Source organism: Zophobas morio, unplaced genomic scaffold, assembly GCF_036711695.1.
Source record: "Zophobas morio isolate AGI-343-1 ecotype UQ-CSIRO unplaced genomic scaffold, CSIRO_AGI_Zmor_V1 ptg000007l, whole genome shotgun sequence".
In the NCBI taxonomy this organism is placed as follows: Eukaryota; Metazoa; Arthropoda; class Insecta; order Coleoptera; family Tenebrionidae; genus Zophobas; species Zophobas morio.
This window is the reverse complement of record NW_026972112.1, coordinates 5514588-5541331: the sequence shown is the minus strand read 5'-3', so window position 1 is coordinate 5541331 and position 26744 is coordinate 5514588. Positions and strand designations below refer to the sequence as shown.

The window sequence follows — 26744 nt, the reverse complement described above, 5'->3', positions numbered from 1 at the left end:
TAAATTCCGTCAGCTGGTGGCGACACGTAAACGAAAAATCCCTAACTTGGCACACGCAACGCAGTAGGGGAAGTCCCTAGCTACGATTATCTTTACAAAACCGTAAGTACTCAATACTCCGTCGTTCACAGTGTGTTACGAAATACCAGTTTTAGTGTAAAAAGTCACATTTTGAATCCGAGATGATGGATATTGTGCGGCAGTTCGCCCCCAATACTTGGGTGCTCTACCAAGGGAATCAAAGTGACGTGTCTATGTATACTGAAGAATATAGGCAAGTCATGTTCGAAGTTAGGAGTGCTACCCCAAACCATGAAAGTCTTACAGCTAGACGAATAATACGAGTGCAAGATTTGCATTCGTTTGGGCAATTTTTAATACGAGAGCAACTGCTCATTAATTCTGAAGATGACCAGTTATACAGAGTACGTAAGTTTTGCTGCCTTGTTATCAGTATTTAGGAAGTTGTTGTAGGTGCGTCGGTATTTTCAAGTAAGTCGGTCGTTTTTAGACGAAGTTATTAAATATAATGCAGATCCTCGCCGGATTGGAATGGGCCAGAAGTTAACGTTTTCAAACAGAATTGACTACTTCAGTTCAGATAAATTGATTGTAGTGGTTAAAGTTCTAACCACGGAACCAAATAAAGCTGATTTGAGCCCAAGTACGTCATGTGACTATTACATCGAATATATTATTGAAGTTCAGAATTAGTTTTGTGTTTTATCAAAATTTATATTATTCTTGTGAGTTTGATATTACTTATTGCTGTGTATTAAGTATAATTTTTGTGATAATCATAATAAAGTCGTGTTATATGTAATGGTTCAATTTATTTTGATGTTGCTGTACTTGCGCGCCCATTAGGTATCACCATGGTGATAGTTGACTATCAATGAGTCATTCAAACCACGAAATGGAGCAAGATTTTCTGAAAAAAGAGGAAGAATTTCGAAAAGAAAATAAGCTTCTAGAGCTTAAAACAAAAGAACTGCTGCAAAAAGTAGACGACATGAAAAAGATGCAAGATTTACAGCTTCGAGACTTCAAACCTGAAATGCGTCGACTTGAAGCAAAAGATTTGAATTTGCCCAAGAGTGTAGACGAAATGGGGACAAAAGGCATGCTACACTTTTACAAATCGAAAATTAAGGCACTCATGGAAGATTTGGAAAAAACTCAAAATGAACTGAAAAATAAGGTTTGTACTGTGGTAACAAATTCAAAATAAACCTGTTTTTGTGTAGAATGAAGAACTGAAGAAGATCCAGAAGAGCCACCAGACGTTATCTGAAGAAAAAGAGAAGTGGTTTTTGCAATACAACGTCGAAAAAAACACCAGCACAAAACTGGAAAAACAGGTAACTTGGGGTTGGTTAATTATGCCTACTGGCTGACCATAATTGTGCTCAGATTATAGCTTCCAATTCACGACTACAGTTAAAAGAAAGTGAGAACATCTCTTTGAAAAAAGAACTTGAACAATTGAAAACTGAGCTGAAAAACACTTGCAGCGAGCTCAGTGCTTCTGAAAGTCGGTTAAAACGAGCCCTGCAAGACGTCGAGAAACAGAAAATTTCACTGAAAAACTTGCGACAGGAAGAAAAAGTAATCTGAATAAATAAAAAACGTTTTTTAAAATTAGTTTTTCAGGAATCCAAAGACGAATACCGGAAAAACCTGAAGGACCTGAACACCACTGTCAAACAAATCCAGAAACACAAGAACGAATTACTCCAAGGCTACAAAAAACAAATCCAGTTGATTGATAACCTCAAAAGACAAAAGGTATAACTCCTGAAACAATTACGCATAAATCAGTGGTATCTTTCAGGCCCACGTCGAATCCTGCAAAGTCCTAGAACTCGCGGAGTCCGAATTCTTCAAACTGCTTGACTGGAAAATAGAATAAAACACTTACTTTAATATAAAACTTTTTATACGTTATATAAAAATATAACAAAACGTCTAGAGTAAATTCTCATCATTGAGAACATAACGAACTTCTATTCTAACAGAAATCAATGGTAATAATATTCACTTCAATAAAATCCGAAACGAAAAATCTCATAGATGACGAAATCAATCATTCGTCGGAATTGATTTTATCTCTTACAACTAAATGAAAACAAAAGAAAAAGAAAAGTAACTCGAAATTCGGAGGTATCTGGTGTAACCTCAACATCACAACTTAACTTTAAAAATTATAGGTAATACAGAATGTCTTCGAGGTCACGGTGAGCCGGACGATGTAGGTGTTGCGACACCATGAAAGCCAACTTGTGAGCATACTGGCAAGGGGCGGGGACTCGTACGGTACCACTCCAATTGTAGTACATGTGAGTCAATTTGTAAGTCAGCATCTGCATCCGGTCCGGACTCAGTCCAAGCGTATCTTCAATGACGTTGTAATTAGTAGGGGCGACCGTTCCCTGTCGGACGCACTGGGAAACGATGTAGAAGTCATATCTGCAATTAAAAAAAATATATTCGTGAACATAAAATTAATTGTTAAGTACCTCTCAGGAAGGGTGATAACATCGTCGACGACTGTGCCTGGTGGCGGGTTATCCTTCTCTGTGAAAATCCTGGTGTTGATTCTCTTGGAAACTACAATAAACGCCATCTTCAACTCGGTGTTCTTATAAATATCTTGTTTGAGCTTCCGCTTGATATTGTCCACTTCATGGTTCAAAACGTAAGGAAGCTGCCCGGCACCCACGCCGTCTCTATATATCAAAATACGATCAGGATAAACCCCCTGAACTTGTTTGAACTTATGGCACGCCATAACCATGAAGGTCGCGAAATTGTCACTCAACTCTTCTTCCATTTTATGCTCGGAAGTAATACTGTAATACCGCGTCATCTGGCGGTCGAGGGACGCCACCATCCCCGAAAAACTCTTCTTCTTATTGGCAGTGTCGCGGCAGACGTCGTATCCCACAACCATCAGGTGGGTCAACGGGATCATTACCGACCAGGGCGCGCCCCCGATTTTGCAGTTCATCTGAATGGCCACCTTCGTGGCGATGCTCATTAGGCCCTTGTTCGTGAAGTTTCGCGCAACGAACATCTGGGTAGGCACACCTCTGTCGACGTAGCACTTCTTCTTGACTGCGCCGTACCTATCGTTCGAATTGTTCGGCAGAACGGTCAAGATTAGGGTCGGTTGGGACTTATTGATGATCTCTTCGGCCTTATCGACGTAACTGCCTGCGCGTTCGTCCGGAATTTCGAAGATCTTTGGACTTCCGATCGACCAGCGCATGCCGCCGGCGGCTTTGGCCAGGAGCTGGAGGAAGTCCTGGGCTGGGTTCCTGCAAGAAATCGGAAAATAATGGGGTTATAATTGTTACGCTTTTTTCTTTCCCGAACGTAAGCGATGGAAGTATTGTAAGCGAGTCTGTAGGCAGACTTAATGCACGTATAACAAATTAAACAATTTATGTATACAGGCTGTTTTTCATAAATTTTTTTGAGAGAATGACATTTAAGGATTTGCCAAAATCAGTCTTTATTTAGCAAAGACTAGGCCCGCCCACCCGCCCTCTTCTCTTTGTAACGACAAATTTTATTTCTAGTCAGTATAAGATGTACCTTTCATTCAGAGCAGATAAAATTCATCACCGAAACGGAGACAGGGTGGGTGGGCGGGTTTAATTATATGTTCCTTTGTAAAGAAGTGGGAACTAAGAAGACCTAGGCTATAAAAAAAGTGAAAAACAAAAACGGCATTCGTAATTTTGTTTGTTGTACTATTATTTTCTTATTTCAGAAGAAAACAATGCCAGAATTGTATTGGGTAAAAATATTTCTTGACGTCATTATACATTGATTTTATGCCTGGATGCCCTCCTGTCGGAAGAACGTAAAAATTATTTAAAAATATTTGTCGTATCTCTAGATTACCGATAATTTGAATATCATACGAAAAAAAAATTTTTTTTTTTTTTGATAAACGGTTTTCTAGGTATGTTTTTAGTTTCGCCATTTTGAAAAATGGAGGTTTGCAATTTTGCACACAATTTTTAGTCACCCAGTCGCTACGTTTTGAGTGACGACTTCTCTTACTGTACGTGTAACAAATGAAGCAATTTATGTATACAGAGTGTTTTTCACATGAAACACTTTTTTGAAGGATGTCATTTAAGGATTTCCCAAAATCTAGGCCCGCCCACCCGCCCTCTTCTCATTGTAACGACAAATTTTATTTCTAGTCAGTATAAGGTGCACCTTTTATTCAGAGCAGATGAAATTTATCACCGAAATGGGAGGAGGGGTGGGTGGGTGGGCGAGGTAAATTATATGTTCCTCTGTAGTGGGAGTGGGAACTAATAGAACCTAGGATGTAAAAAAAGTAAAAAAAAAACCACCAATCTTTTTTTTTTGTTGTACTATTTGCTACAAGATTTATTTCTTATTTCAGAAGAAAAAATAAGAGAATGGGTGGGTGGGAATTACTATGTTTAACTTTTTCCTACGTTTTAAATTTAATTTTCTTACTTCATCTGGATGTTGTGTTTTTTTAATTCACTTAAAACGTGTGAACACATTTTTCTCTGTTGAATGTTTGGTTTTGAATATTTAAATCGTTATTTGTCACACTTTTGTAGAAAATTTCCTACAAATTTCCTTATTCCCGACCAATACAAATTCTTGTCGTTATTATACAATCGATTGATGCCCTTCTGTCAGATGCATGTAAAAATTATTTAAAAATATTTGTCGTATGTCTATATTACCAATGATTTGAGCATCATAGGAATAAAAACAAACACTTTTTTATTAGCAGTTTTCTAGATATGTTTTCAGTTCCGGCATTTTGAAAAATGGAGGATTGCAATTATTTACACAATTTTTTAATCTTGCTCATGCACGTGTAACAAATTAAACAATTTATGTATACAGGGTGTTTTTCAAATGAAACACTTCTATTTTTTTAGAGAATATAGAGTGGAAACTAATAGAACCGAAGCTGTAAAAAGTGAAAAAAGGCACCAATCGTATTTTTTTTGTTGTACTACTTATTTGCTGTAAAATTTATTTCATATTTCAGAAAAAAAAACGCCAGTTAAATCGTCGATTAACCATTTTCTAGATATTTGTTTTCAGTTCCGGCATTTTGAAAAATGGAAGATTTGCAATTTGACACACAATTTTTAAGTCACCTTGCATTAAGGCAAATGCTAGGGAATGCAAGAAACTCTTTAATTTAAATTAAAAATTTTTACTTAATTTAATTTTTTGTTTCCTAATTATATGTAAGAAAGTGGTTTGTTTCATATTGTATCCTGTAATTGGACTTAGTGTCTGTTGGTTACAATAAATGGTATTATTATTAATGCACGTGTAACAAATTAAACAATTTATGTACAGTGTTTTTCAAATAAACACCTATATTTTCTTGAAAAATATGTCATATAGGGGGGTTTGCCAAAATCAGTCTTATTTTAGCAAGAACTAGGCCCGCCCACCCGCCCTCTTCTCTTTGTAACAACAAATTTTATTTCAAATCAGTATAAGATGCACCTTTCATTCAGAGCAGATAAAATATCACCGAAATGGAGGCAGGGTGGGTGGGCGGGGTTAAATCATATGTTCTGTAGAGTGAGAATGGTAACCAAGAGAACCTAAGCTGTCAAAAAAGTGAAAAAAAGCACCAACCGTATTTTTTGTTGTTGTGCTATTCGCTATAAGATTTATTTCTTATTTCAGAAGAAAAAAATGCCAGAATGGGTGGATGGGAATTCCGTTTCATTTTTTCCTAAATTTCATTCCATTCATATTTTTTGGATTTGCTTATAGTGACTCGAAAAAATTAATGAATGCGTGAATTTATTTTATTTATTTAATAAGGAACTGCAAAACCGAATGCTTTGAAATTTTGCAGATATTGTCAAATTATCATAAGTATGATAAATTTTTGAACAAAATGTATTTGCCCATCCCCCTTAAAAAATTGATGACGTCACTTCAAAATTTTGCTGAACACGTCCTATCTTAAATGTGCAAAATATGATGAGTCGATAATTGTGATTAATCACCGCATTAATATTTTTTAGATTTGCTTATACAGGGTGTCTCAAAAAAATCTATTACTGAATTAATTTTATTGATTAAATCAACAATTGCAAAACTGAATACTTTGAACTCTTGCAGACGTTTTGAAGTTGTTGTAGGTATGGTAACTTTTTAATCAAAATATGTTTATTCCGCCAAAAATTGATGCCGAATAAATTCTACCCAAAATGTGCAAAATACAATGAGTTGGTACGTGCGATTTATCATTAATTCCATATTTTTTAAATGCTTAAACAGGTGGCTCAAAAAACTGAGTTTCGACCAATTTTTTTAATATGTAAACCTTAAGTATCCTTGTGTTTTGATTTTGAAAGAATTTGGTCTGTCTTGTTGCGGGGAGTCTTTTTTGCAAGATTCTAGAGAACTTATAGTTAAATAATTTTTCCGCGATAATATCCATCCAGAAACAACTTTAATGCTCGCTATGAAACTTCTATTTCTTGACGACGCGTCGCCGAGTTCAAAAACCACTCAAAAAAAATGCAATAACCCCAAACTTACTTGAACTTGGACGGGCACAGAACCGCCAGACGCTCCATTTTCGGGGAATGCAGCATCGGTTTAGACCTCAATTCCCTGGTCCAATCGGCTTGACTTCCGCCCGAATAGCGGCTGTCTCCTCCGCCGACCAAACCTTCCGGAGACAAAACCCTTCCCTGGAACCTGACGAGGTTTTCGCCGATGTTGAGGTCCCACCTACGGATCTCCTGCACGACCTCGGGCTTACTGTGTATCTTTCTCGAAAAATCGAGCAGCTTCCTAATACGCGATTCCACGCCGATGCGCGTGTGATTCGAGAGAGTCTTCATCAAATTGAAATTCTCTCGCTGTTTGTCAGTCAGGCCAGTCATCTGGCAAAGTTCAGGAACCAAATATATAGTTTCGGCCATCCCGGCTCTGATTTCTCTCGGTTTACTGCGAGAAACCAACAACGGCTGATCTCTTACGCGGATCTGGACGCTGTATTTCTAAAAAAGAAAAAACGAAAAATAGAAAAGCGTTTGGGCGTTTTCTATGTATTGTAAATACCCTGTCGAAATAATCTTTGTAGGTTATTTCTGTACCGTCCTTCATCTTGAATGTGCTAGCGGGTGTGGACTGAAAATCGACATCGTCGATTTTGTACGTTTTATTGTTGTAATAGGTGAGAACTACACCACCGATGATTCTACTGGTGAACTCCCGACGGGCATTGGGACCTTGGCACTCCAACAGTAAGTCGTACACGTTGTCAGTGCGCATGTGCTTAAATTGGAGATCCACATTCAAGAGGATGTCGGATTCGTGCTGTCTCATCGACGTGAAGTACCCTGGCCACAGTTGGATTTTGTGTTCAGAGAGTACAATCTACAATAACGTGGTTATTTAGTGTCATGATTAACTACTCTGATTTGAATATTACCTTAGCATCGGGCATAAAATAATTGCGCCCTATCAACTGCAAACCCATCAAAGCCAAACACTTTCGGATGATGATGTTGAACACTTGGAGGTAATGAATATCACCACGCGCCAAGTCACCCACCAATCTAATCGTAATTCGTATGTTTTCTTGACCTGTACAGTTTAAATAAGTACGGAAACACTAAACAAATAAAAAGAAATACCGTCATTGGCGAAAAGCTCCACGGAGTCGTTGTGTATTCTTTGTGGGGTGTACAAAACGGTCCCGTCAAATATGTAGCCCCCTCTTAACAATTCCCTTGTAGCTTCTCGCACCAAACCTTTTCTCTTTCCGGTGTGATCAATATCTGGCGCCATATCAACTCTATATTGGTACAAGCACCACGTACCCTTCTGAAGAAGCGGGAAATAATTCGACAATAAATTGATCGAGTTTCCGCTCGTTCCTAAACAAAAAAATTACCAACCAAGCGCAACCAAAACTCAAAACTACCTTTTTTGTTGTCGGTGACTGTGTCCGGCCTGGTGTAGAGAATTTCTCTGCGGTTCGTCACACGTCCCCGGACGCTGCTGCCGCCACGACCGTCGTTATTCCCGGCGCCTTCTCCCTCTCCAACGACTACAAACACCAAATCAACCCGCGACTTTTTACCAAGAAAACAGCTTACCTTTTCGAGGAATGGCTCCTTCTGCTTCCCCTTGTCTACCGCCGCGGCCGGCTGCGGGCTGCGGTGGCTGCTGATGCGAGGGGCCCCCCATCTGGGGTCGGGGCCATGCAGCGACCGCAGGCTGCGGGGGGCGCACGCCCCACGCGCCTTGCGGAGGACCACGTGCGCCGGCTTGCGAAGGACCACGTGCGCCGTGATCGCCCGGTGGTTGCTGCGGCCGCGGCTGCTGAGGCCTGGGTTGCGGGGGGCCCGGTCGTTGGTGCTGCTGCTGCGGGGCGCCGCCGGCCTGTCCACGCGCCCGGCCGTAGGCCCGTCCTCTACCACGCGGTTCCATTCTTCTGCAAACACGAAAAAAGTTTCACAACATCGCCATTTTGTTGTTGAGTGGATTCAAATTTGAATGTGGCGCAGGTGTTTTTTTTTTGGGAGGGAAAAATGGTGGTTGCGTGGAGGGTGGGAAAATGTCGATGGGGCGAATTATAATCGGGAAATTAACCTGGGAAGCTCCCGCTGGTGTTGTTGTGAGGCGTACTGGTTTTGACTTGTTTGCGTGCAAAACAATAATGGCGGATGGCGGCGTCGGGCGAAAGTTGCCGAAGGTTGCCGAATGATTGGATGTGTGGAGGCGCGAAGTTTGAAATGGGAAACGGGTGGATTCTGATTTTATCAAAAATTATTACACAATTACTAAAGCTATTGTTGTTATTAATTTGACTCCGCCAAAGAATTAGTCGTTATTCACAAGTTAAAGTTATTTAGGGAGAACTTCCCCTGCCCCTGAAGCATGCTTGTTACAGACAATTTTTGAAAAAAACTAGCAACTTTTTAGTGACGAATTGTTTATAATATTCATATGACGTCATACATCCATACACAGAATTTCAATTATGTTTTAGACAAAATTCGTCACCGAATTGTTTAATTAAAGCTGTCCCGTTTACAAAATTCAACTTTATTTATCAGATATATACTGCCTATAACGTACATCCTTGATTTTTTAAATTGGGTCAAGGTACAAGTGGATTTCAAATAATTAACTTAAAGATATATTTTCCGTCACCCGAATTAGACCTTCCACTCCGAAAATGAAAGAAAATCAAATTAACCAACCTTTTACATGCAAGTAAAGGAAAAAAGTTCTGTATGTCACTTCCAGGAAGTACCAGAAAACCGAACTATTATTAACACAATAATTCCATTTGTTTACTCCTAAAACATACAGCTTATCTATACATAATGCACGCATTATAACCGATAAGATAACAAACTTGGTCATAAGATTGTTCTAAAAGTGATATAGATACCCTTTTGTGTCGTGATGCACCTGTTCACACCAACCCAAATCTGTCTTTTTCAGTGATATGTCAATGTTTGTCATTTATCTATAAACAATGAACAACAACGATGAAAACCGACGTGGTGATAATCGAAGAGAAAATCTACATGTTTTGTCTATTGATGATGTGGTTTCTACACAACCAGAACTAGGACCTAGTGTACCTGATGGAGGGTTTGGCTGGATAGTCTTCATAGCCACCCTCTTCTTTCAGGTGAGTAAAGATGATATTTCGCCATAAATTCAACATGCAAGCAGGTGTGGCGTAAATTACATGGAGGATTATATTTTTCCATAGACAAGATAATAGATAAGAATCTGAATCATCGCGTATTGGTGCGATCGAATAAATAATACCATGATAATTGGAGACTTTTTTCAGGCCCTCCTTCCTTGTCTAATAGTGAACTTCGGGATATTTCTGGCATTCACTAAGTTGGAGAAAGGTACAGGCGATGACAAAAATATCGTGCTCTGGGATGACAGCATTCTCTATGTTCCGTTGTTTTTTGCCATCTCTAGATTATTTTTCGGTAAGTTAGAAAAATGTGGCGTAAAACGAACGGTAAATAGTGCGTAATGTCAACAGTGCTTTTTGAGGTATCTAAACATCAAATGTTCAACAAAACACGTCAGAATCCGTTTTATTAACTTGCTTTCTTAGAATGAAACACAAGCAAAATGGCAGTTTCTGAACGTCAGTTCTTTTGGCATCTTGTCAGATAAATTTTTAGGTTGGGTGGAGTGTTCGTGTACTTAAATTATTCAGCAATCTCCCTCAAAGTTTATAAAAGTCTTAAGTCTTATCAAAAATAAGATAATTTTCATATTCAAATACGCGTTTCTAGAAAACAAGTATGGTTCTGCTTTGATTTAGTCGTCCATTTTTAGTGAAAAAAAATTGGTCTAAGATTACTTCGACAGAACTTTTCTCACCCCTGCAGTACAGTCCAACAAATTCCGCTTCTTTGAAAAATTATAAAGTGTTTATTTTCTGATAACCTTTATATATGTATACATTAAAAAAAAAAAAAACCAACAAACAAACAAACAAAACAGTGATGTAAATGGACTAAAATTTGTTAATAAAATAACAATCGAACAAAAAGTTTTCAATATTTCAATTCTTATTTTATCATTCTTCACATATTCGAGAAAATGGGGTGACTCCTTCCTAATGTGACCAACAAGATTTATGATGACGTCATCAACAAGGATAATACTAGTCACAGCGTATTACAAATGCAAGAAAAATATATTTTTGTGTAACATTAAAATCATGTTAAAATATGGTTCATTGAAATGACGTCATCAAATTGTTGGTGGGGATGATCAGCAAAATTTTGATTAGCTCCGCCCCCTTGGTTCACGACGAATAAACAAATCTTCACAATTGTGATAGGCTGATAGGGCAAGTGGACGAGGCTTACATTTCGCCTTTTTTTTTCTTAATATGTGTAGTCATCTTCACAACAAGAAACTTAAAACATGTTTAAAATGGTAAATTTTAAAATATCGATTTTGTAATTACGCTCCGCCCCTCGGTCCGACAACGAATGAAAAATTCATCACGATTGAGATCGAGACGGATGGGTGGAGCTTCTCATTTGGTTTTCTTTTTTAACTACAGTATGACCTCTATAATCCGAACCCACGATTATCCGAACAAAAACTTCGCAATCCGAACTGAACTTGCAAACATGCACCGACATGCAAAAATGACGCAAGATCTGCACGCGTTGTATTGAATCTTTTGAGATTTTGAAAAATTGCGATATTTCAATGGACGTTTCTAGAAAAACGGTTGGAGTTTTTGGAGACATGAGACCGGAAGTGACTTTTGTGGTCCGAAATTTACAAGAAATGTATTTAGGTGAAAGTTCGAAAACCGTTGAAAATGGGTAGAAATTTACAGTGAAAAATTCTGAAAAAATTCAGGGATACAGATCCCGACGCGTTGATTCAAAAAATATAGCGTGTTTATGGTAACGGAGCAATACTTTCGGAAAATTCGGTGTGAAATGAGAATTTTTCAAAATTTTTCAAAACTGCGGTATTTCAGTGGACGACAATGGAAAAACGGTTGCAGAAATCTAAAAGAAAATGTATTTAGCTAAATTTAGAAAATCGTCGAAAATGGGTCGAAATTTGCACAAAATTTTTTCATTTCATTTTTGAAAAAGTCATCTAAAAATCCCAAAAAATTCTGGGGTATAGGTCTCGACGTGCTGATTTCAAAAATATAACGTGGTATGGTTTAATGGTTATTTTTGTTTAATAAAATTAAGGTTTATTTCTTGGAGTTTGTCGTGAGTAATGTATGAAGTGGTTATTCAATTCCCTTTCAGATTTTTAGAAATTCACTGATCCGAAAAAATCGCTGATCAAAACACACCTTTTCCCCAATTAATTCGGATTATCGAGGTTATACTGTTATACATTTAGTTTTCTTTGTATGTATAACACGATTACTTAAGAATATATTTCATATGGTAATTTTTCGTAGAAAAATAAATATTTTACAATTAAGCTCCGCCCCTCGGGTTACGACGAATAAAAAAATAATCAGAATTGAGACAGGGCGGGGCTTATATTTTGCCTTTTTTTCTTTATATACATAGCCATCTTTTCACAACAACAAACTTAAAACAAGTTTAAAATGGTACATTTTTTCCAAGGAAAAATGGATTTTGCAATTATGGAGCGGAGCCTAATTGCAAAAATCGATGTTTCCTTATACAAATTATACATTTTAAATATGTTTTAAGTTTCTTGTTGTGAAAGAAGTCTACACATATTAAAACAAAAAGGCAAAACGTAAGCCCGCCCACCCTCCCTGTCTCTATTGTGATGATTTTTTTATTCGCAGTGAACGAAAGGGGCGGAGCTTAACTGCAAAATACTTACTTCTTTACAAGGAATTAAAATCATGTTTTTGAGTATCGGGGTGTTCAAAGAATACTACGTATATTAAAGAAAAAAGCGAAAATACAAAGCCCGCCCACGTACCCTATCTCAATTTGGATGTTTTTTTTGTTAGAAACTTAAAATACGTTTAAAATGGTAAAACAAAGACAAATATGGATCTTGCAATTAAGCCCCGCCCCTCGACCTGACACTAAAAATTCATTACTATTTAGATCAGGGCAGGTGTGGGTGGGGCTTAATCTTTGGCTTTTAATTACTCGTAAAGAACTAAGGTATTTGCAGTTATTCTCATCACAATCGGGATAGGGCGGGTGGGCGGGGCTATATTTTGCCATTTTTTTTTCTTAATATTTGTAGACTTATTTCGGCATCAAGAAACTTAAAACATGTCCGCTGTTCCAGAATCGCTAAATGAAATATATAATTTATAAATTTTCAAAAAATTCGAAATTCACACTGAGATTGGGACGGGTATGGATGGGCCTAATCTTTGGCTTTATTTTTGTTCTTAATGTACATAGTACAGTATAACCTCTATAATTCGAACCCACGATCATCCGAACATCCAGTAATCCGAACAGAGGCTAGTTGAAGTCGAAGTCTCTTTAATCCGAACAAAAACTCTGCAATCCGAACTGAACTTGCAAATGTGCACCGACATGCAAAAATGACGCAATATTTTATAAATGTATTTAGTTAAATTTCGAAAATCGTCGAAAATGGGTAGAAATTTGCATAAGGGTGAAAAATTTCATTTTTGAAAAAGTCTAAGACCCGATTTATAGAAAGCGAAGTTAAAGTTAATTCGCGATTAACTTTTAACTGAGGTTCGTTGCGAGGCAACGCGCATATTTTAACCAATCACGAGCTCATATTCCACATTTTAATTCTCTGTTAAACTAATCGAGGATTAAATATTTAACTCGCTGTTCTATAAACCGGCCCTAAATATTCTATTCAGGGATATGATTCCAAAAATATAGCGTTTTAGGGTCACCCAGCAATATTTTCCAAAAATTCGGTGACATTTGAATTTTTTGAAATTTTTAAAAATTGCGACATTTCAATGTGTGATTCTGGAATACATATACAAGAAAATATATTTAGTTAAATTTCGAAAATCGTCGAAAATGGGTCTAAATCTGCATACAGGGTGTTATTGAAAGGTACGTACAACAAAATTGACAGTTCTTCGCGAAGTCTAAGAAGTCTGAAAAACTTATTTTGTGTTATTAAAATAATAAGGGGAACATTAACCCTTATCCAACCTTTTTAGACGCTACTGAAGATAAATAGGTAAAATTAATTTATTTTTGTAAATCCTAGCAACTGTAACAAAAATAAAAATAAACAAGAGGCCCTTTTGTTGCTATCAGAGGCGTACAACGAATTTGGGCATAAATTTTACTAATTTTTATCTCTAAACGGAGAACACTTTTACCTGAACTTTTTTTTAATTTTAGCACCCATACTTCGAAACCAATTGCCGATTTTCTTTTGTACGTACCTTTCAATACCACGCTGTATACCACGTGTTTCTTTAATTTGATACAACCCCTAAATTTCTTTTATTTCTAAAGATAAACATATAGCTCTTTGAGCAATTTTGTATCATTTTAAAAGATCACTTATGTGAATAAATGACGTGAGTGTCAATTTTTCAAGCTACTAGATTGTCATTAACAAATATGAATATTTCGTCTATTTAATTGAATAACTTTTTAAGTATGATTTTAGAATATTAGTTGCTTATGACTTTTTACAAAAAATCAATCTTTCCATTTATGGAGAAATATACCTAGTGTTCCATAAAAAAAAATAAAATTAACGTCATTTCGGGTTCTACCGGAAGTTATAATAAAAATGTGAGGTTCCCATCACATAGTTCCTTTAAAATAATACAATTTGCTCAAAGAACTATAGGTTTTTCTTAAAAATAAAAAAGTTACAGGGGTTGTATCAAATAAAAGAGACACCCTGTATACATGGTGAAAAATTTCATTTTTGAAAAAAATCGTCTAAAAATTCTCAAAAAATTCAGGGTTATAGATCTTGACGTGCTAATTTCAAAAATATAGCGTTAATTTTAATGTCACGGAGTAATATTTTTTGGAATATACATATTGATTATCCATTGTTGCTTATTTTTGTTTAATAAAATTAAAGTTTCTTTAAGTTTGTTTTTACCAATGTATGAAGTTATTTTTCATTTCCTTTTCATATTTTTGGGAATTTTTTCCCCAATTAATTCGGATTATCGAGGTTACACTGTATTCTTTGAACAACACGATACTCAAAAACATCTTAATTTCTCGTGGAGAAATAAGGATTTTGCAGTTAAGAATCGCCTTCTTGGCTCACGACGAATAAAAAAATCATCACAATTGCGATCGGGTGGGTGGGCGGGCCTATATTTTGCCTTTTTTTTCTTAATATGTGTACTTATTTCGACAACAAGAAACTTAAAACATGGTAAATTTTTGTGGTAATCAACTTAAATCCGCCACTTTTCGTCTACAACCCATTTAAATACGGCAAAAGTTGAACACCAAAGTTACCATCGACAGCAACTTGACAAGGGAGTTTATAAATGACATTTTCAGCTCTAAAAGCAACGTCAGCGTGAATAGCAACAGCAAGTTTATAAATCCCACCAAAGTCATTAGCTAGTCAAGCTGACCAATTTTCACTAGACCCAAATGTAATTACAAAAATAGTCGAAACTGATTATTTTTCCATAGTTGAACATGAGTTTTAAACCCCGTTTACTAAAAAATCTACAGTAACTTATCTACTTGCTTAACAAAAAAACGAAAAGATGAAATGAACACCTGCATAAACAAACGTCGGCATAAACCAGACAACTGTTGAATACCGTCTCAAAAGATAAAATACTTGTGGAATTCTATTTCCGATAAGAACCCTCTTTTGCAAACTTTGTACCTTCGGGCCACACGTGAAAGCGTTCGACCTTCGTTTCGGCCCTCCAGACTTACTGAGCGCCAACCTTTGTGTGCAGCAAGCCGCCACCGAATTTTAAAATGGGTGAAGGCTGCCTGAAGTACCCAATATTAAACGCGTTGACCGTTATCGGCATTTTCTCAGACTTTGGAAAATGCAATAAAAACTTCGGCGTGATCTTCACGGAAAAAATGTGTTGACCGGATGCGTGTTGAGTTACGATTTCTCACGACACACAACCCACCGACAAAACAAAGACAAGAAAACGAGAATGACGGGTTCGAGATTTAAATAGGCTAGAGGGTATTCGGAGCATGCTTTGATCATTTTGTTTTCAAGGCGCCGAACACGGTGATGTAACCACGTGTTGTGTCTGCGGTACTGCGGCTACAAAAAATCTGCCGAGTAGCAAACGGTACCGACACGTTTTTTTTATAAATTAAGGAAGAGTTCAAAAGCGAACGACGTGCAAAAATGCTTACCAGAACTATTTCACAGTCACACTTTTGGAAACACAAGTCTAACAAAGTATTCACTGACTGAAGGGAAAGTATCAAATGAAGCCGGTGGCTTTCAATGCCAAATTTTCAACCCTCAAACTCCCACCCTTGTTGCCAGGTTGCCCCCTCTCCTCGTTGGTTGCAACCAGGCAAGTTCGTTGGATTTTGACTGGTAATTTTAATTTCTGTATTGGCGGTTGCCTGCACTGATTAACTACCTAAATGATTTTTTTTTTAATTTAAAAAAAGTCATCCCATAAGAATTACACTAATGAAAAAAGATAAGCTGGTGGAACTTCAGTTTTAGCAAGTGTGGGTCATCGCTACACAATGTCCCCCTTGCCCATAATCAATAAATTGTTGAAAACAGGAAGGAAACACCCACACAATTCTTAGGTTTTTTATCTTTTAACCAACCGTCTAAACAGCTAATACATCACAAATTAAACTGAAGAAACGGCAATAATTAAAGTGAATTGAGATAAATCATGAGACTACACAGACCACCAAGTTGTGAAAAAAAACAGGTGGACATAAATTCCAGTCCAAGGTCATATATTGTTACACTAGTATACCTGGAGTGCCTTAATCCCTCGCTTTAGCTCCGGTCCCAACTGATAAGAGCAGCGATTGCTAAATTTGCATAAATTTTAGCTGTTTTCAATGTTGAAACTCATCTCATTTATGACGTCGTTTTTATGCCTATTAAGTCAGCTTTTGCAGCTGATATTAAGTTAGTGTTTTATAACATTACGTTGGCACCAGTAGCGTAGCAATCAAACTGCGGCCCTGTGTTCTACAACACTGTGGGGCCCCTAATGAACAGCGAAATAAAAATATTTAAAAATACGAGTATAATGAATAAAGAATGAGTAGATTGCAATTAGGGCTAACGTTTTATTAAAATCATTCTACCTGAAACATTGAATTAAAAAAATAAAATACAATAATTACCTGAAGACACATAATTAAAATATATACAATATTAGAAACTAGCCGACCCGGCAAACGTTGTTTTGGCATTTCTAGTGAATATTTTGGTACATAGTTAAATAAAAAATTAAATTAAAATAAATACATAAAAATTTATCGTACGACAATGATTATTTGTATTCAATGGCCATCTTGCAACCCTATTGCGCATCTGAGGATGAAAGCAAAGATACTCATATCGTTATTAAAAAATGGGGGTTGGTGGTAGAAGCGTCAAAATTTAGGGTTATATGTGTTTGTTGATTGATGTCAAATCTTAAAAAAATAAAAATAAAAAATGTTGTCTAAAAAATAAAAAAAGTTTGGTGGGTCACCCTTATCACTTAGGGGTTTAAAAAATAGTTTACTAGACCTACCGAACATACACAAAAAATTTAATAAAAATCGGAGGAGATTGGTTACAAACACTGTGACACCAGAATTTTATATTAAACTATTTTAGAAAAAAATTCATTACCATAAAAAAGGTTATACTGAGTCGACCTTAAAAGATTGACCTATGCTGTCGCGGACTTTTTTTAGAACTTTTAGAAGGGAACAATTCCATCATACATGATTTTTATGTAACTTTAACCGTTTAATAAGCAGCGTAAGCAACGGAAGCTGTCAAAGGAAGAATAATTTTCCCGTTTTTCCGATATTTTTCATTGCTGCTCCGCTCCTATTAATCATAGGGTGATGTTATATAGCCTATAACCTTCCTCGATAAACGGACTTTCCAACACAAAAAGATTTTTTGAATTCAAACCAGTAGTTTCTGAGATTGGCGCGTTCAACCAAACAAACTCTTCAACTTTATAATATAAGTAATTATAGAAGTATAGATAAAATGCCCATTTTTTTTTTAATCTCAAAATTGTTTTCTTCTTGCTTTTCAATGGGCACAAGTTGATACAAAATTTGACACATCTAAACTTCTAGCAATTTGATTTCCATTTGAGAGATTCAATGAAGGTAATCTGCATTGGCTCATTGTTTCTTAAAAAATTTTTAGTCATTTTTAATTTCGAAAAAGATCTTTCCGCTGAAACCACCGAAAGAGGTATTGTAAGAAAAGTGAAACATGCTGTGATAATTTCAGTGACACTAGTACAGGTAGGTCATTCTGTAATAATTTCCCAGTCCAGTTTTTTTTCTACTTAAAAAATTAGTTGTAACATACGTCAGATATATTTTATTATTCCAAAAAAGCACCACAAGAACAAAATTAAAATAGTTTTGAAAATACGAAAATTTTCATAAAACACAACTGAAACTGATTTTTTTTTCACGTTTTATTACAGCATGAAGTTTCACTGTAGAACTGAGGACAAAATTTAAGTATTTTGTTGTCTTGCATCATAAATTACCTAGTCATACTTTTGTCGGATATAGATTGGTAATTTACTACATGGGGTGTTAGATTTGCTACAATGGGATTGCGACACTGCGACAGGTTTATTACAAACAGATGCTGCTGCATTTTCGACCGAGTTTATTGAGTCTATGATATTGAGATGCCGCCCTTTGCAGCAAAAAATTCGTAAATACCAATCGACCATCCATCCTGGGATTACCGCACATTTTCAAATTTTTTATTTCAGAATCTAATTTGGGCAATAATATAAAAAAAATCTAATAAAAAAATGTTCGTGTGACCGGACCGGGCCCCTTGAAGCAGCGGGCCCGTGTTCCGCCGAACACGTGGAACACCGGTAGTTACGCCACTGGTTGGCACTACTCATAATAAAACGTATGCTACCATGTACAGATTTGTGTATTTCACAGTTATATTTTCATTGTTAGAATTTTTGCTTGAATATCTCTATTCATTCACACCCAAAAAATTTATGACGCCATCTCATCAAAATTTTACCGAATTATATTAAACATAAATAAAGTATTCTTAACCAACAATGGATAATAGATACATTCGAAAAAATATTACTCCGTGACCATGAGCACGTTATATTTTTGGAATCAGCACGTCGAGATCTATTACCATGAATTTAATCAGAATTTTTAGATGACTTTTCAAAAATCAAATTTCCGATTGTTTTCGTATTACCTCTCTTATGCAAATTTCGACCCATTCTCGACGATTTTTGAAATTTAACTAAATGCTTCCATGTAGATTTTGGGCCGCAGAAGTCACTTCTGACTTCATATCTTCGATAACTTACACCGTTTTTCCAGAATCGTCCATTGAAATATGGCAATTTTCATAAATTTAAAAAAAATCGAATTTCATACGGAATTTTGCGAAAATATTACTCCGTTACCATAAACATGCTATATTTTTGGAATCAGCACGTCGGGATATATATCTCTGAATTGTTTCAGAATTTTCAGACAATTTTTTTAAAAATGAAATTTTACACTACGGTAGTAGCCATATAACCTACCCTCTGAGAAAATAAAAGGCAAATGGGCCAGGCTAGTATTTGCCAAAATAAAACTCATTTTGACAAATGACCTACTCTTCTAAGGAAAAGTACTAGCCCCGCCCACCCACCATTTTCTTAGAAGAGTAGGTCATCTGCCAAAATTAATCTTATCTTGGCAAGTATCAGACTGATTTTTTGCAAATGACATATCCTCTAAGATGTCAAGATAAGGCTGAATTTGGCAGATGACCCAATCTTCTAAGAAAATAAAGGGTGGGTGGGCGGGCGCTAGTTCTTGTTAAGATGAGACTGATTTTGGCAGATGACTTATTCTTCTAAGAAAATAAAGGCTGGGTCGGTGAGGCTAGTACTTGCTAAAATTTTAAAAACTTAAAAATCAAAAAATGACGAATTGAAAAATTGGATAAATGAGAAATCGGAAAATTGTACAAAATCTCATAAAATCGAATTTGAAATTCCAGTTTTAATTTTTTTTTATTTTTTAGATTTGTCAACTTTCGAATATTTCATTTGATAATGTTTGGCAATTTTGCAACAAATAAGACTCATTTTGGTCAATGACCTACTCATCTAACGGGCCAATTTCAAGTTGGTTTGCAATTAATTGCAAGCTGCGTTGCTATGGTAACCTCGCAAAAATATAATGGTTTGTATTAAGAGTTCTACGAGATCACCATAGCAACGGCGCTTGCAATTAATTGCAAACCAACTTGAAATTGGCCCGTAAGAAAATAAAGAATAGATCTGCCAAAATCAGTCGTATCTTGGGAAGTATGCGACTGATTTTTTGCAAATGACATATCCTGTAAGAAAATAAGGGTGGGTGGGCAGGGCTAGCTACTTGTCAAGATAAGGCTGATTTTGGCAGATGACCAAATCTTCTAAGAAAATAAAGGGTGGGTGGGCGGGGCTAGTTCTTTTCAAGATGAGACTGCTTTTGGCAGATGACTTATTCTTCAAAGAAAATAAAGGCTGGGTCGGTGGGGCTAGTACTTGCTAAAATTAAAAAAACTTAAAAACTACTCTTCTAAGAAAGGTACTAGCTCCGCCCACCCACCCTTTATTTTCTTAGAAGAGTAGGTCATCTGCCAAAATCAGTCTTATCTTAGCAAGTACTAGCCTACCGCCCACCCACCCTTTATTTTCTTAGAAGAGTGGGTCATTTGCCAAAATCAGTCTTATCTTGACAAGTACTAGCCCCACCCACCCACCCTTATTTTCTTAGAAGAGTAGGTCATGTGCCAAAATCACTCTTATCTGGCAAGTATGAGACTGATTTTTGTAAATGACATATCCTCTAAGAAAATAAAGGGTGGGTGGGCGGGGCTAGTACTTCTCAAGATAAGACTGATTTTGGCAGATGACCCACTCTTCTAAGAAAAAAAAGGGTGGGTGGGCGGGGCTAGTACTTGTCAAGATGAGAGTGATTTTGGCAAATAACATCCTCTCAGAAAATAAGGGAAAGTGGGCGGGGGACTAGTACTTGTTAAAAATAAAAAAAATTAAAAATCAAAAAATGACAAATTGAAAAATTGGATAAATGAGAAATCGGAAAATTGTACAACTGTTTAATCGGAAAATCAAAAACTGAAATATCGAAAAATTGAAAAAAAAAAAACAAATCTCATAAAATCGAATCTGAAATTCCAGTTTTAATTTTTTTTTTATTTTTTAGATTTTTCAACTTTCGAATATTTCATTTGATAATGTTTGGCAATTTTGCAGCAAATAAGACTCATTTTGGTCAATGACCTACTCTTCTAAGAAAATAAAGAGAAGAGATCATCTGCCAAAATCAGTTTTATCTTGGCAAGTATGCGACTGATTTTTTGCAAATGACATATCCTCTAAGAAAATAAGGGTGGGTGGGCGGGGCTAGCACCTTGACAAGATAAGGCTGATTTTGGCAGATGACCCACTCTTCTAAGAAAATAAAGGGTAGGTGGGTGGGCGGGGCTAGTTCTTGTCAAGATGAGACTGACTTTGGCAGACGACTTATTCTTCTAAGAAAATAAAGGCTTGGTCGGTGGGGCTAGTACTTGCTAAAATTTAAAAAACTTAAAAATCAAAAAATGACAAATTGACAAATTGGATAAATGAGAAATCGGAAAATTGTATAACTGTTTAATCGGAAAATCAAAAACGGAAATACCGAAAAATTGAAAAAAAACAAATCTCATTAAATCGAATTTGAAATTCCAGTTTTCATTTTTTTTATTTTTTAGATTTTTCAACTTTCGAATATTTCATTTGATAATGTTCGGCAATTTTGCAGCAAATAAGATTCAGTTTGGTCAATGACCTACTCTTCTAAGAAAATAAAGAATAGATCATCTGCCAAAATCAGTCTTATCTTGGCAAGTATGCGACTGATTTTTTGCAAATAACATACCCTCTAAGAAAATAAGGGTGGGTGGGCGGGGCTAGCTACTTGTCAAGATAAGGCTGATTTTGGCAGATGACCCAATCTTCTAAGAAAATAAAGGGTGGGTGGGTGGGGCTAGTTCTTGTCAAGATGAGACTGATTTTGGCAGATGACTTATTCTTCTAAGAAAATAAAGGCTGGGTCGGTGGGGCTAGTACTTGCTAAAATTAAAAAAACTTAAAAACTACTCTTCTAAGATAAGGTACTAGCCCCGCCCACCCACCCTTTATTTTCTTAGAAGAGTAGGTCATCTGCCAAAATCAGTCTTATCTTGGCAAGTATGCGACTGATTTTTTGCAAATGACATATCCTCTAAGACAATAAGGGTGGGTGGGCGGGGCTAGCTACTTGTCAAGATAAGGCTGATTTTGGCAGATGACCCAATCTTCTAAGAAAATAAAGGGTGGGTGGGCGGGGGGCTAGTACTTGCTAAGATAAGACTTCAACCTTTTTTCCAGAATTAGTTAATTAATTCAGGGCATTGAAATATCACAATTTTTAGAAATTTCAAAAAATTCAATACGCGTCATTTTTGCAAGTAGGTGCTTGTTTTCAAGGTCAGTTCGGATTGCAGAGTTTTTGTTCGGATTAAAGAGATATCGACTTCAACTATCGTCTCTTCGGATTACTGGATGTTCGGATAATCGTGGGTTCGAATTATGGAAGTTATACTGTATTCAAATTTTGCAGAAAATATCGTTTATTTAAAAAATGACGCTTCTTCCATTGCATTAGGAGCCGTATTCATTTCTTTTTAATAATATAATTTCAGTAATATATCATTTATGATTATTTTACATGAGACTAAAATGCAAAAAGAGATCGCTTAGAATGAGAGCGCAGCGAGCATGTGTAGGTGTTATTTAAAATAATTCACTGTCGTCCCTGGGAAGCTAAACAAAAAATGTATTAATCAAGTACAAAAAAGTGTACTTCGAAAACAATTGTGATTACTAATGATGAGAAGACCCTAATGTGCTCACTGCGCTCGTATTCTAAGGGTGAGTTTCCGGAAATCTGCAAAATTATCATTATAAATGATCCCAAACAATTTCGCTAACACTTTTTTGAATATCTCTGAAACTATATTCTAAAGAAAGAGCTTTTAGAAGGCGAGCGCAGCGAGCACATTCAGGTTTTATTTAAAAAATTAGTCCAAATTTATAGAATTTTCAGCAAAATGTTTTGAGACGTCATCCATTTTGATTAAAGATCTACCATGCTTATGACAACCTTAAAACGTTTGTAAAATTTTAGAGTATTCGGTAACACGGATTCATAAACTACACGTAAGGGTATGTTTTTTATAAAATTTAAAGTGCATTTACTGTGTACAATTTTGAAGTGAAGTTATTATATTGTTAGTAGGATGATTAGATAGGCATAAACGGTTAAATAAATGATCTATATCTAGAGGACTGTAAACACGACTCGACAAACAAAAATTCAGCTTTCGAAAAATACAGTTTTTTGACGACAGAAATTGAATATTGCCATTCTCCATAAATCTATTGGCCATACCGAGAATAAATTTGTCTTCAAGAGTCAACATTCTTCCGCAACTTTTGTGATTTATTAGAGAAAAATTGGTCTAAAGAGTTTAGACAGTACTTCCCTCGCTGTCGGAAACTTGACGACTGCATGCCTATTGTGTTTTTTTTCTCATTACATTTTTGTAGTGGGAATTTAAAAAAAAATTGCGATGACGTCATCAACATTTTTGCAAGGACACGTATATCAGTTGGGATAGATGTAGTGTAATACTAAGAATAAAATTATTATATTCTCAAATTTTCGGGAAAATGAATTGGGTCGTTTGAATATTGATTTGTAATAATCAATAAAATAACGAAACAATTTACTCACGTATACCTACGTATCAGAGGCAACTGAAAATCGTGTATGTATAAACATTGTTAATTTAAGATGACAGGCGTAACAGCATACGTGAGAGCCAAACACAGAAACTGTAAACAAAACGACCGTCGGTTTTATTGCTTCGACTTCCGCTTATTATATAAAACATTGGGTTTTATTTTAATTCTTGACGGTGAAATTCACAATTGGTTGATTATAAACATGTCTATTTCACATTCGCGGAATCAAGTGAACGCATAAAACAAATGCAGGTCTGTAATGTTAAAGTCGATGTAAATAAGCGTGCTACCCTTAGTTTTTCCTTTAACAATTTTGTGTCTACCAAATTGGGTTGGTTGGGGTGTAATACTAATAATAAGTGTTGCCTTTAATTTAATCAATACAATAAATTGACTTCATTAATTTTTTTGAACCACCTCTTAAGAAAATCTAAAAAATATGAATGGAATGATAAATCACAAGTACAAACTCATCATATTTTTTGCATTTTAGATAGGATTTATTCAGCAAAATTTAAGGGTGACGTCATCAATTTTTTTAGGAGGGATGAACAAATACATTTTGAACAAAAGTTTACCATGCTTATAATAACTTTAAAATATTCCCAAGATTTCAAAGCATTCGGTTTTGTAATTCCTGATTAAATCGATAAAATAAATTCACGCCTTCATTAATTTTTTTGAGTCACCCTGCATATGCAAATCCAAAAATATGAATGGAATGATAAATCACAAGTACAGACTCATCATATTTTGTACATTTTAGATACGATTTATTCGGAAAACTTTTGAGCTGACGTCATCAGTTTTTTGTAGAAGATAACCAAATATATTTTGACTAAAAATTTATTATGCTCTTTATAACCTTAAAACATCTGCAAGATTTCAAAGCATTCGGTTTTGTAGTTCCTGATTAAATCAATAAAATAAATTTACGCATTCATTAATTTTTTTGAGTCACTCTGTATATGCAAATCCAAAAAATATGAATGGAGTGATAAATGACAAGTACAGGCTCATCATATTTTGTACATTTTAGATATGATTTATTCGGCAAACTTTCGAGCTGACGTCATCAAGTTTTTGGAGGGGATAAGCAAATATATTTTGACTAAACATTTATTATGCTCTTTATGACCTTAAAACATCTGCAAGATTTCAGAGCATTCGGTTTTGTAGTTCCTGATTAAATCAATAAAATATATTTACGCATTCATTAATTTTTTTGAGTCACCCTGTATATGCAAATCCAAAAAATATTAATGGAGTGATAGTTCACAAGTACAGACTCATCATATTTTGTACATTTTAGATATGATTTATTCCACAAACTTTTGAGCTGACGTCATCAAGTTTTTGGAGGGGATAAGCAAATATTTTTTGACTAAAGATTTATGATGCTCTTTATAGCCTTAAAACATCTGCAACATTTCAAAGCATTCTGGTTAGCAGATTAAAAATTAAATTTCAAAATGTTTTATAATTTTGATTTTTTTTCCAAAAATCTGGACGTTTCGGGTGAAAAGTCGATTCAGAGTTGTAAACTACATGTGTAGGACTATGTTATTTTATACAATTGAAAACCCATTTACTATGTACAATTTTGAAGTGACGTCATCGCTTTAGTGGTGGGGATGATTCAACAAATTTTGATTAGCGTTTTACCATCTACATGATATTCTTAATATAAGTACAAAATTTCACAACAATCGGTCGAGTACTTTCGGAGATTATCTGTCTAATAAAAATCCGTGACAACAGACGGACAGACGGACGGACAGACGGACAGACAGACGGAAATGGGAGACCTATTTCTTCGTCTTCTAGGGGTCATGAAAGATCGAGAAAACGTAAAAGTAGAGAGTCGGCCGACGGACTCGATTACAATACTTCCTTTGCTTACGCTCGGGAAGTAAAAAAGGTTAAAGTTTAACCCAACGTTTGACAACTAATTGACAAATTATTAATTTTGCAGAAAGTCAGATTAATACAAATCATTTATTAACACCCTAGAGAAAATTTTCAATGTTAACCCATGGTTACATAGTGTGCAGTGTGTTGTTTAATCTATTTATAGCGAAAAGGTTATCAAAACAACTTTTATAATTAAATTTTAAACTTAATCATAGAAATTAGACCACGGGCTTGTTTACAATTTGATATGTCATGGATCAATTCCCTAACAATGTTCGTTCCCTTAAAAAAATCGATGACGTCAACTCAAAAAATAAAGAATCCCATCAAGCAATGCTGCATTAAATAACAAACCTGACCCAAAGTTAATAAATTTAATCTTAACTTTGTATATTTTCTTATCTTACTACTAATCGTAATTAATTAATTAAAACCTACACAGGGCCAAAGAAAAAGGAAATTTAAAACAACTGTCTTGCGCAGGCGCGACAGTCATTCAAAAAGTTACTGATAAATTCCCTAAATTTGTTTGGAAAGTTTCCACAAGTTTTCGAATGTATTACCTATATTTCCAAATAATCGTAATTTTTGGCCTGGAATGTGGTTTAGGGTCATTAAGGTACATGCTCGTTTTAAAATAACGATTTTTATCTACTTCATTCTAAATCGCTACAGCACTGGACTGAGTAAAAGAAAATTCGCAAGTATCACACTAACGTATTAATACATTTTAATACTTTTACTAAAATCGATTCCACACAATGTGGTGATCAAGCAAATCTAATTCAGTAATGTAGTGTGATTTCGCAATTCCGATGCACTGGAATGCAACAGGCAGCACAAAATGGAACAATGCACCGGTTGCACATCCACGTGTCTTTTCGCATTAACACTCCAAGAAATGGAATTCTTCTACTTAAATGTGTTGTGTTTGTTTTATATAAAGATTGCTTCTGTTAAGTTTGTTATAATACGATAACGCAATCACTCCAATTTTGCTACACTGCAGTAAATGAGTTCAAATTATGATTAAATAGTAATGTTATCACAAGAGTATCAATGGTAATTAATTTAGGAAATTCACAATTAACAATGACATGTTTACTTACAGATTCTTGCGTCCGAACACTCACTTCTTCCGCCACTTCACCTCGACTGATTTCTGTTGTTGGAACGTGTTTAACTTGCGCTGGATTGTTGTTTATGTGGATGGGGATGACCGCGAACAAGGATTATTGGCTGTTTGCTCCGGCGGGACTTCTTTCAG

At 35.7% G+C, this 26744-nt stretch overlaps 3 protein-coding genes across 7 annotated transcripts in view; 2 read left to right on the top strand and 1 right to left on the bottom strand.

Moving 5' to 3' along the window:
* Nucleotides 1-11: 11 nt before the first annotated feature.
* LOC135124357 (uncharacterized protein) lies at nt 12-1999 on the top strand. 2 transcript variants are annotated; one of them, XM_064049375.1, is made up of 7 exons: nt 12-102; nt 156-425; nt 475-1201; nt 1248-1361; nt 1414-1608; nt 1654-1788; nt 1835-1999. In XM_064049375.1, the coding sequence occupies exons 3-7, from the start codon at nt 896-898 to the stop codon at nt 1910-1912; spliced, it is 828 nt and encodes a 275-aa protein (XP_063905445.1). In that variant the 5' UTR covers nt 12-102; nt 156-425; nt 475-895; the 3' UTR covers nt 1913-1999. The 2 variants fall into 2 exon arrangements, with proteins under 2 accessions (XP_063905445.1, XP_063905444.1); XM_064049374.1 differs by having other exon boundaries at nt 13-102; nt 150-425.
* Nucleotides 1922-26674, bottom strand: LOC135124349 (piwi-like protein Siwi). Of its 4 annotated transcripts, none has more exons than XM_064049352.1 (9): nt 26587-26674; nt 8157-8494; nt 7982-8107; nt 7692-7934; nt 7487-7641; nt 7114-7431; nt 6586-7052; nt 2520-3320; nt 1922-2469 (listed from the first exon to the last, which is right to left on the bottom strand). In XM_064049352.1, the coding sequence occupies exons 2-9, from the start codon at nt 8488-8490 to the stop codon at nt 2205-2207; spliced, it is 2709 nt and encodes a 902-aa protein (XP_063905422.1). In that variant the 5' UTR covers nt 8491-8494; nt 26587-26674; the 3' UTR covers nt 1922-2204. The 4 variants fall into 4 exon arrangements, with proteins under 4 accessions (XP_063905422.1, XP_063905423.1, XP_063905424.1 ...); XM_064049353.1 differs by lacking the exon at nt 26587-26674 and adding an exon at nt 9263-9355 and having other exon boundaries at nt 8157-8491; XM_064049354.1 differs by lacking the exon at nt 26587-26674 and adding an exon at nt 9267-9333.
* Nucleotides 9437-26744, top strand: part of LOC135124352 (uncharacterized) — a 32380-nt gene continuing 15072 nt past the window's right edge. The window contains exons 1-3 of the mRNA XM_064049356.1: nt 9437-9706; nt 9875-10025; nt 26589-26744. Of these exons, the coding sequence (XP_063905426.1) occupies nt 9548-9706; nt 9875-10025; nt 26589-26744 (466 nt within the window). The 5' untranslated portion in view covers nt 9437-9547. The remainder of the gene's footprint in view (nt 9707-9874; nt 10026-26588) is intronic.

Excerpts from the sequence above, each read along its gene's own strand:
- LOC135124357 (XM_064049375.1), top strand. The coding sequence starts at position 896 with ATGAGTCATTCAAACCACGAAATGGAGCAAGATTTTCTGAAAAAAGAG. Across the intron at positions 1,202-1,247 it reads AAAATGAACTGAAAAATAAG|AATGAAGAACTGAAGAAGAT; the intron begins GTTTGTACTGTG and ends GTTTTTGTGTAG. Across the intron at positions 1,609-1,653 it reads ACTTGCGACAGGAAGAAAAA|GAATCCAAAGACGAATACCG; the intron begins GTAATCTGAATA and ends TTAGTTTTTCAG.
- LOC135124349 (XM_064049352.1), bottom strand. The coding sequence starts at position 8,490 with ATGGAACCGCGTGGTAGAGGACGGGCCTACGGCCGGGCGCGTGGACAG. Across the intron at positions 7,935-7,981 it reads AGTCACCGACAACAAAAAAG|GAACGAGCGGAAACTCGATC; the intron begins GTAGTTTTGAGT and ends TTTTTTGTTTAG. Across the intron at positions 2,470-2,519 it reads GTTATCACCCTTCCTGAGAG|ATATGACTTCTACATCGTTT; the intron begins GTACTTAACAAT and ends TTTTAATTGCAG.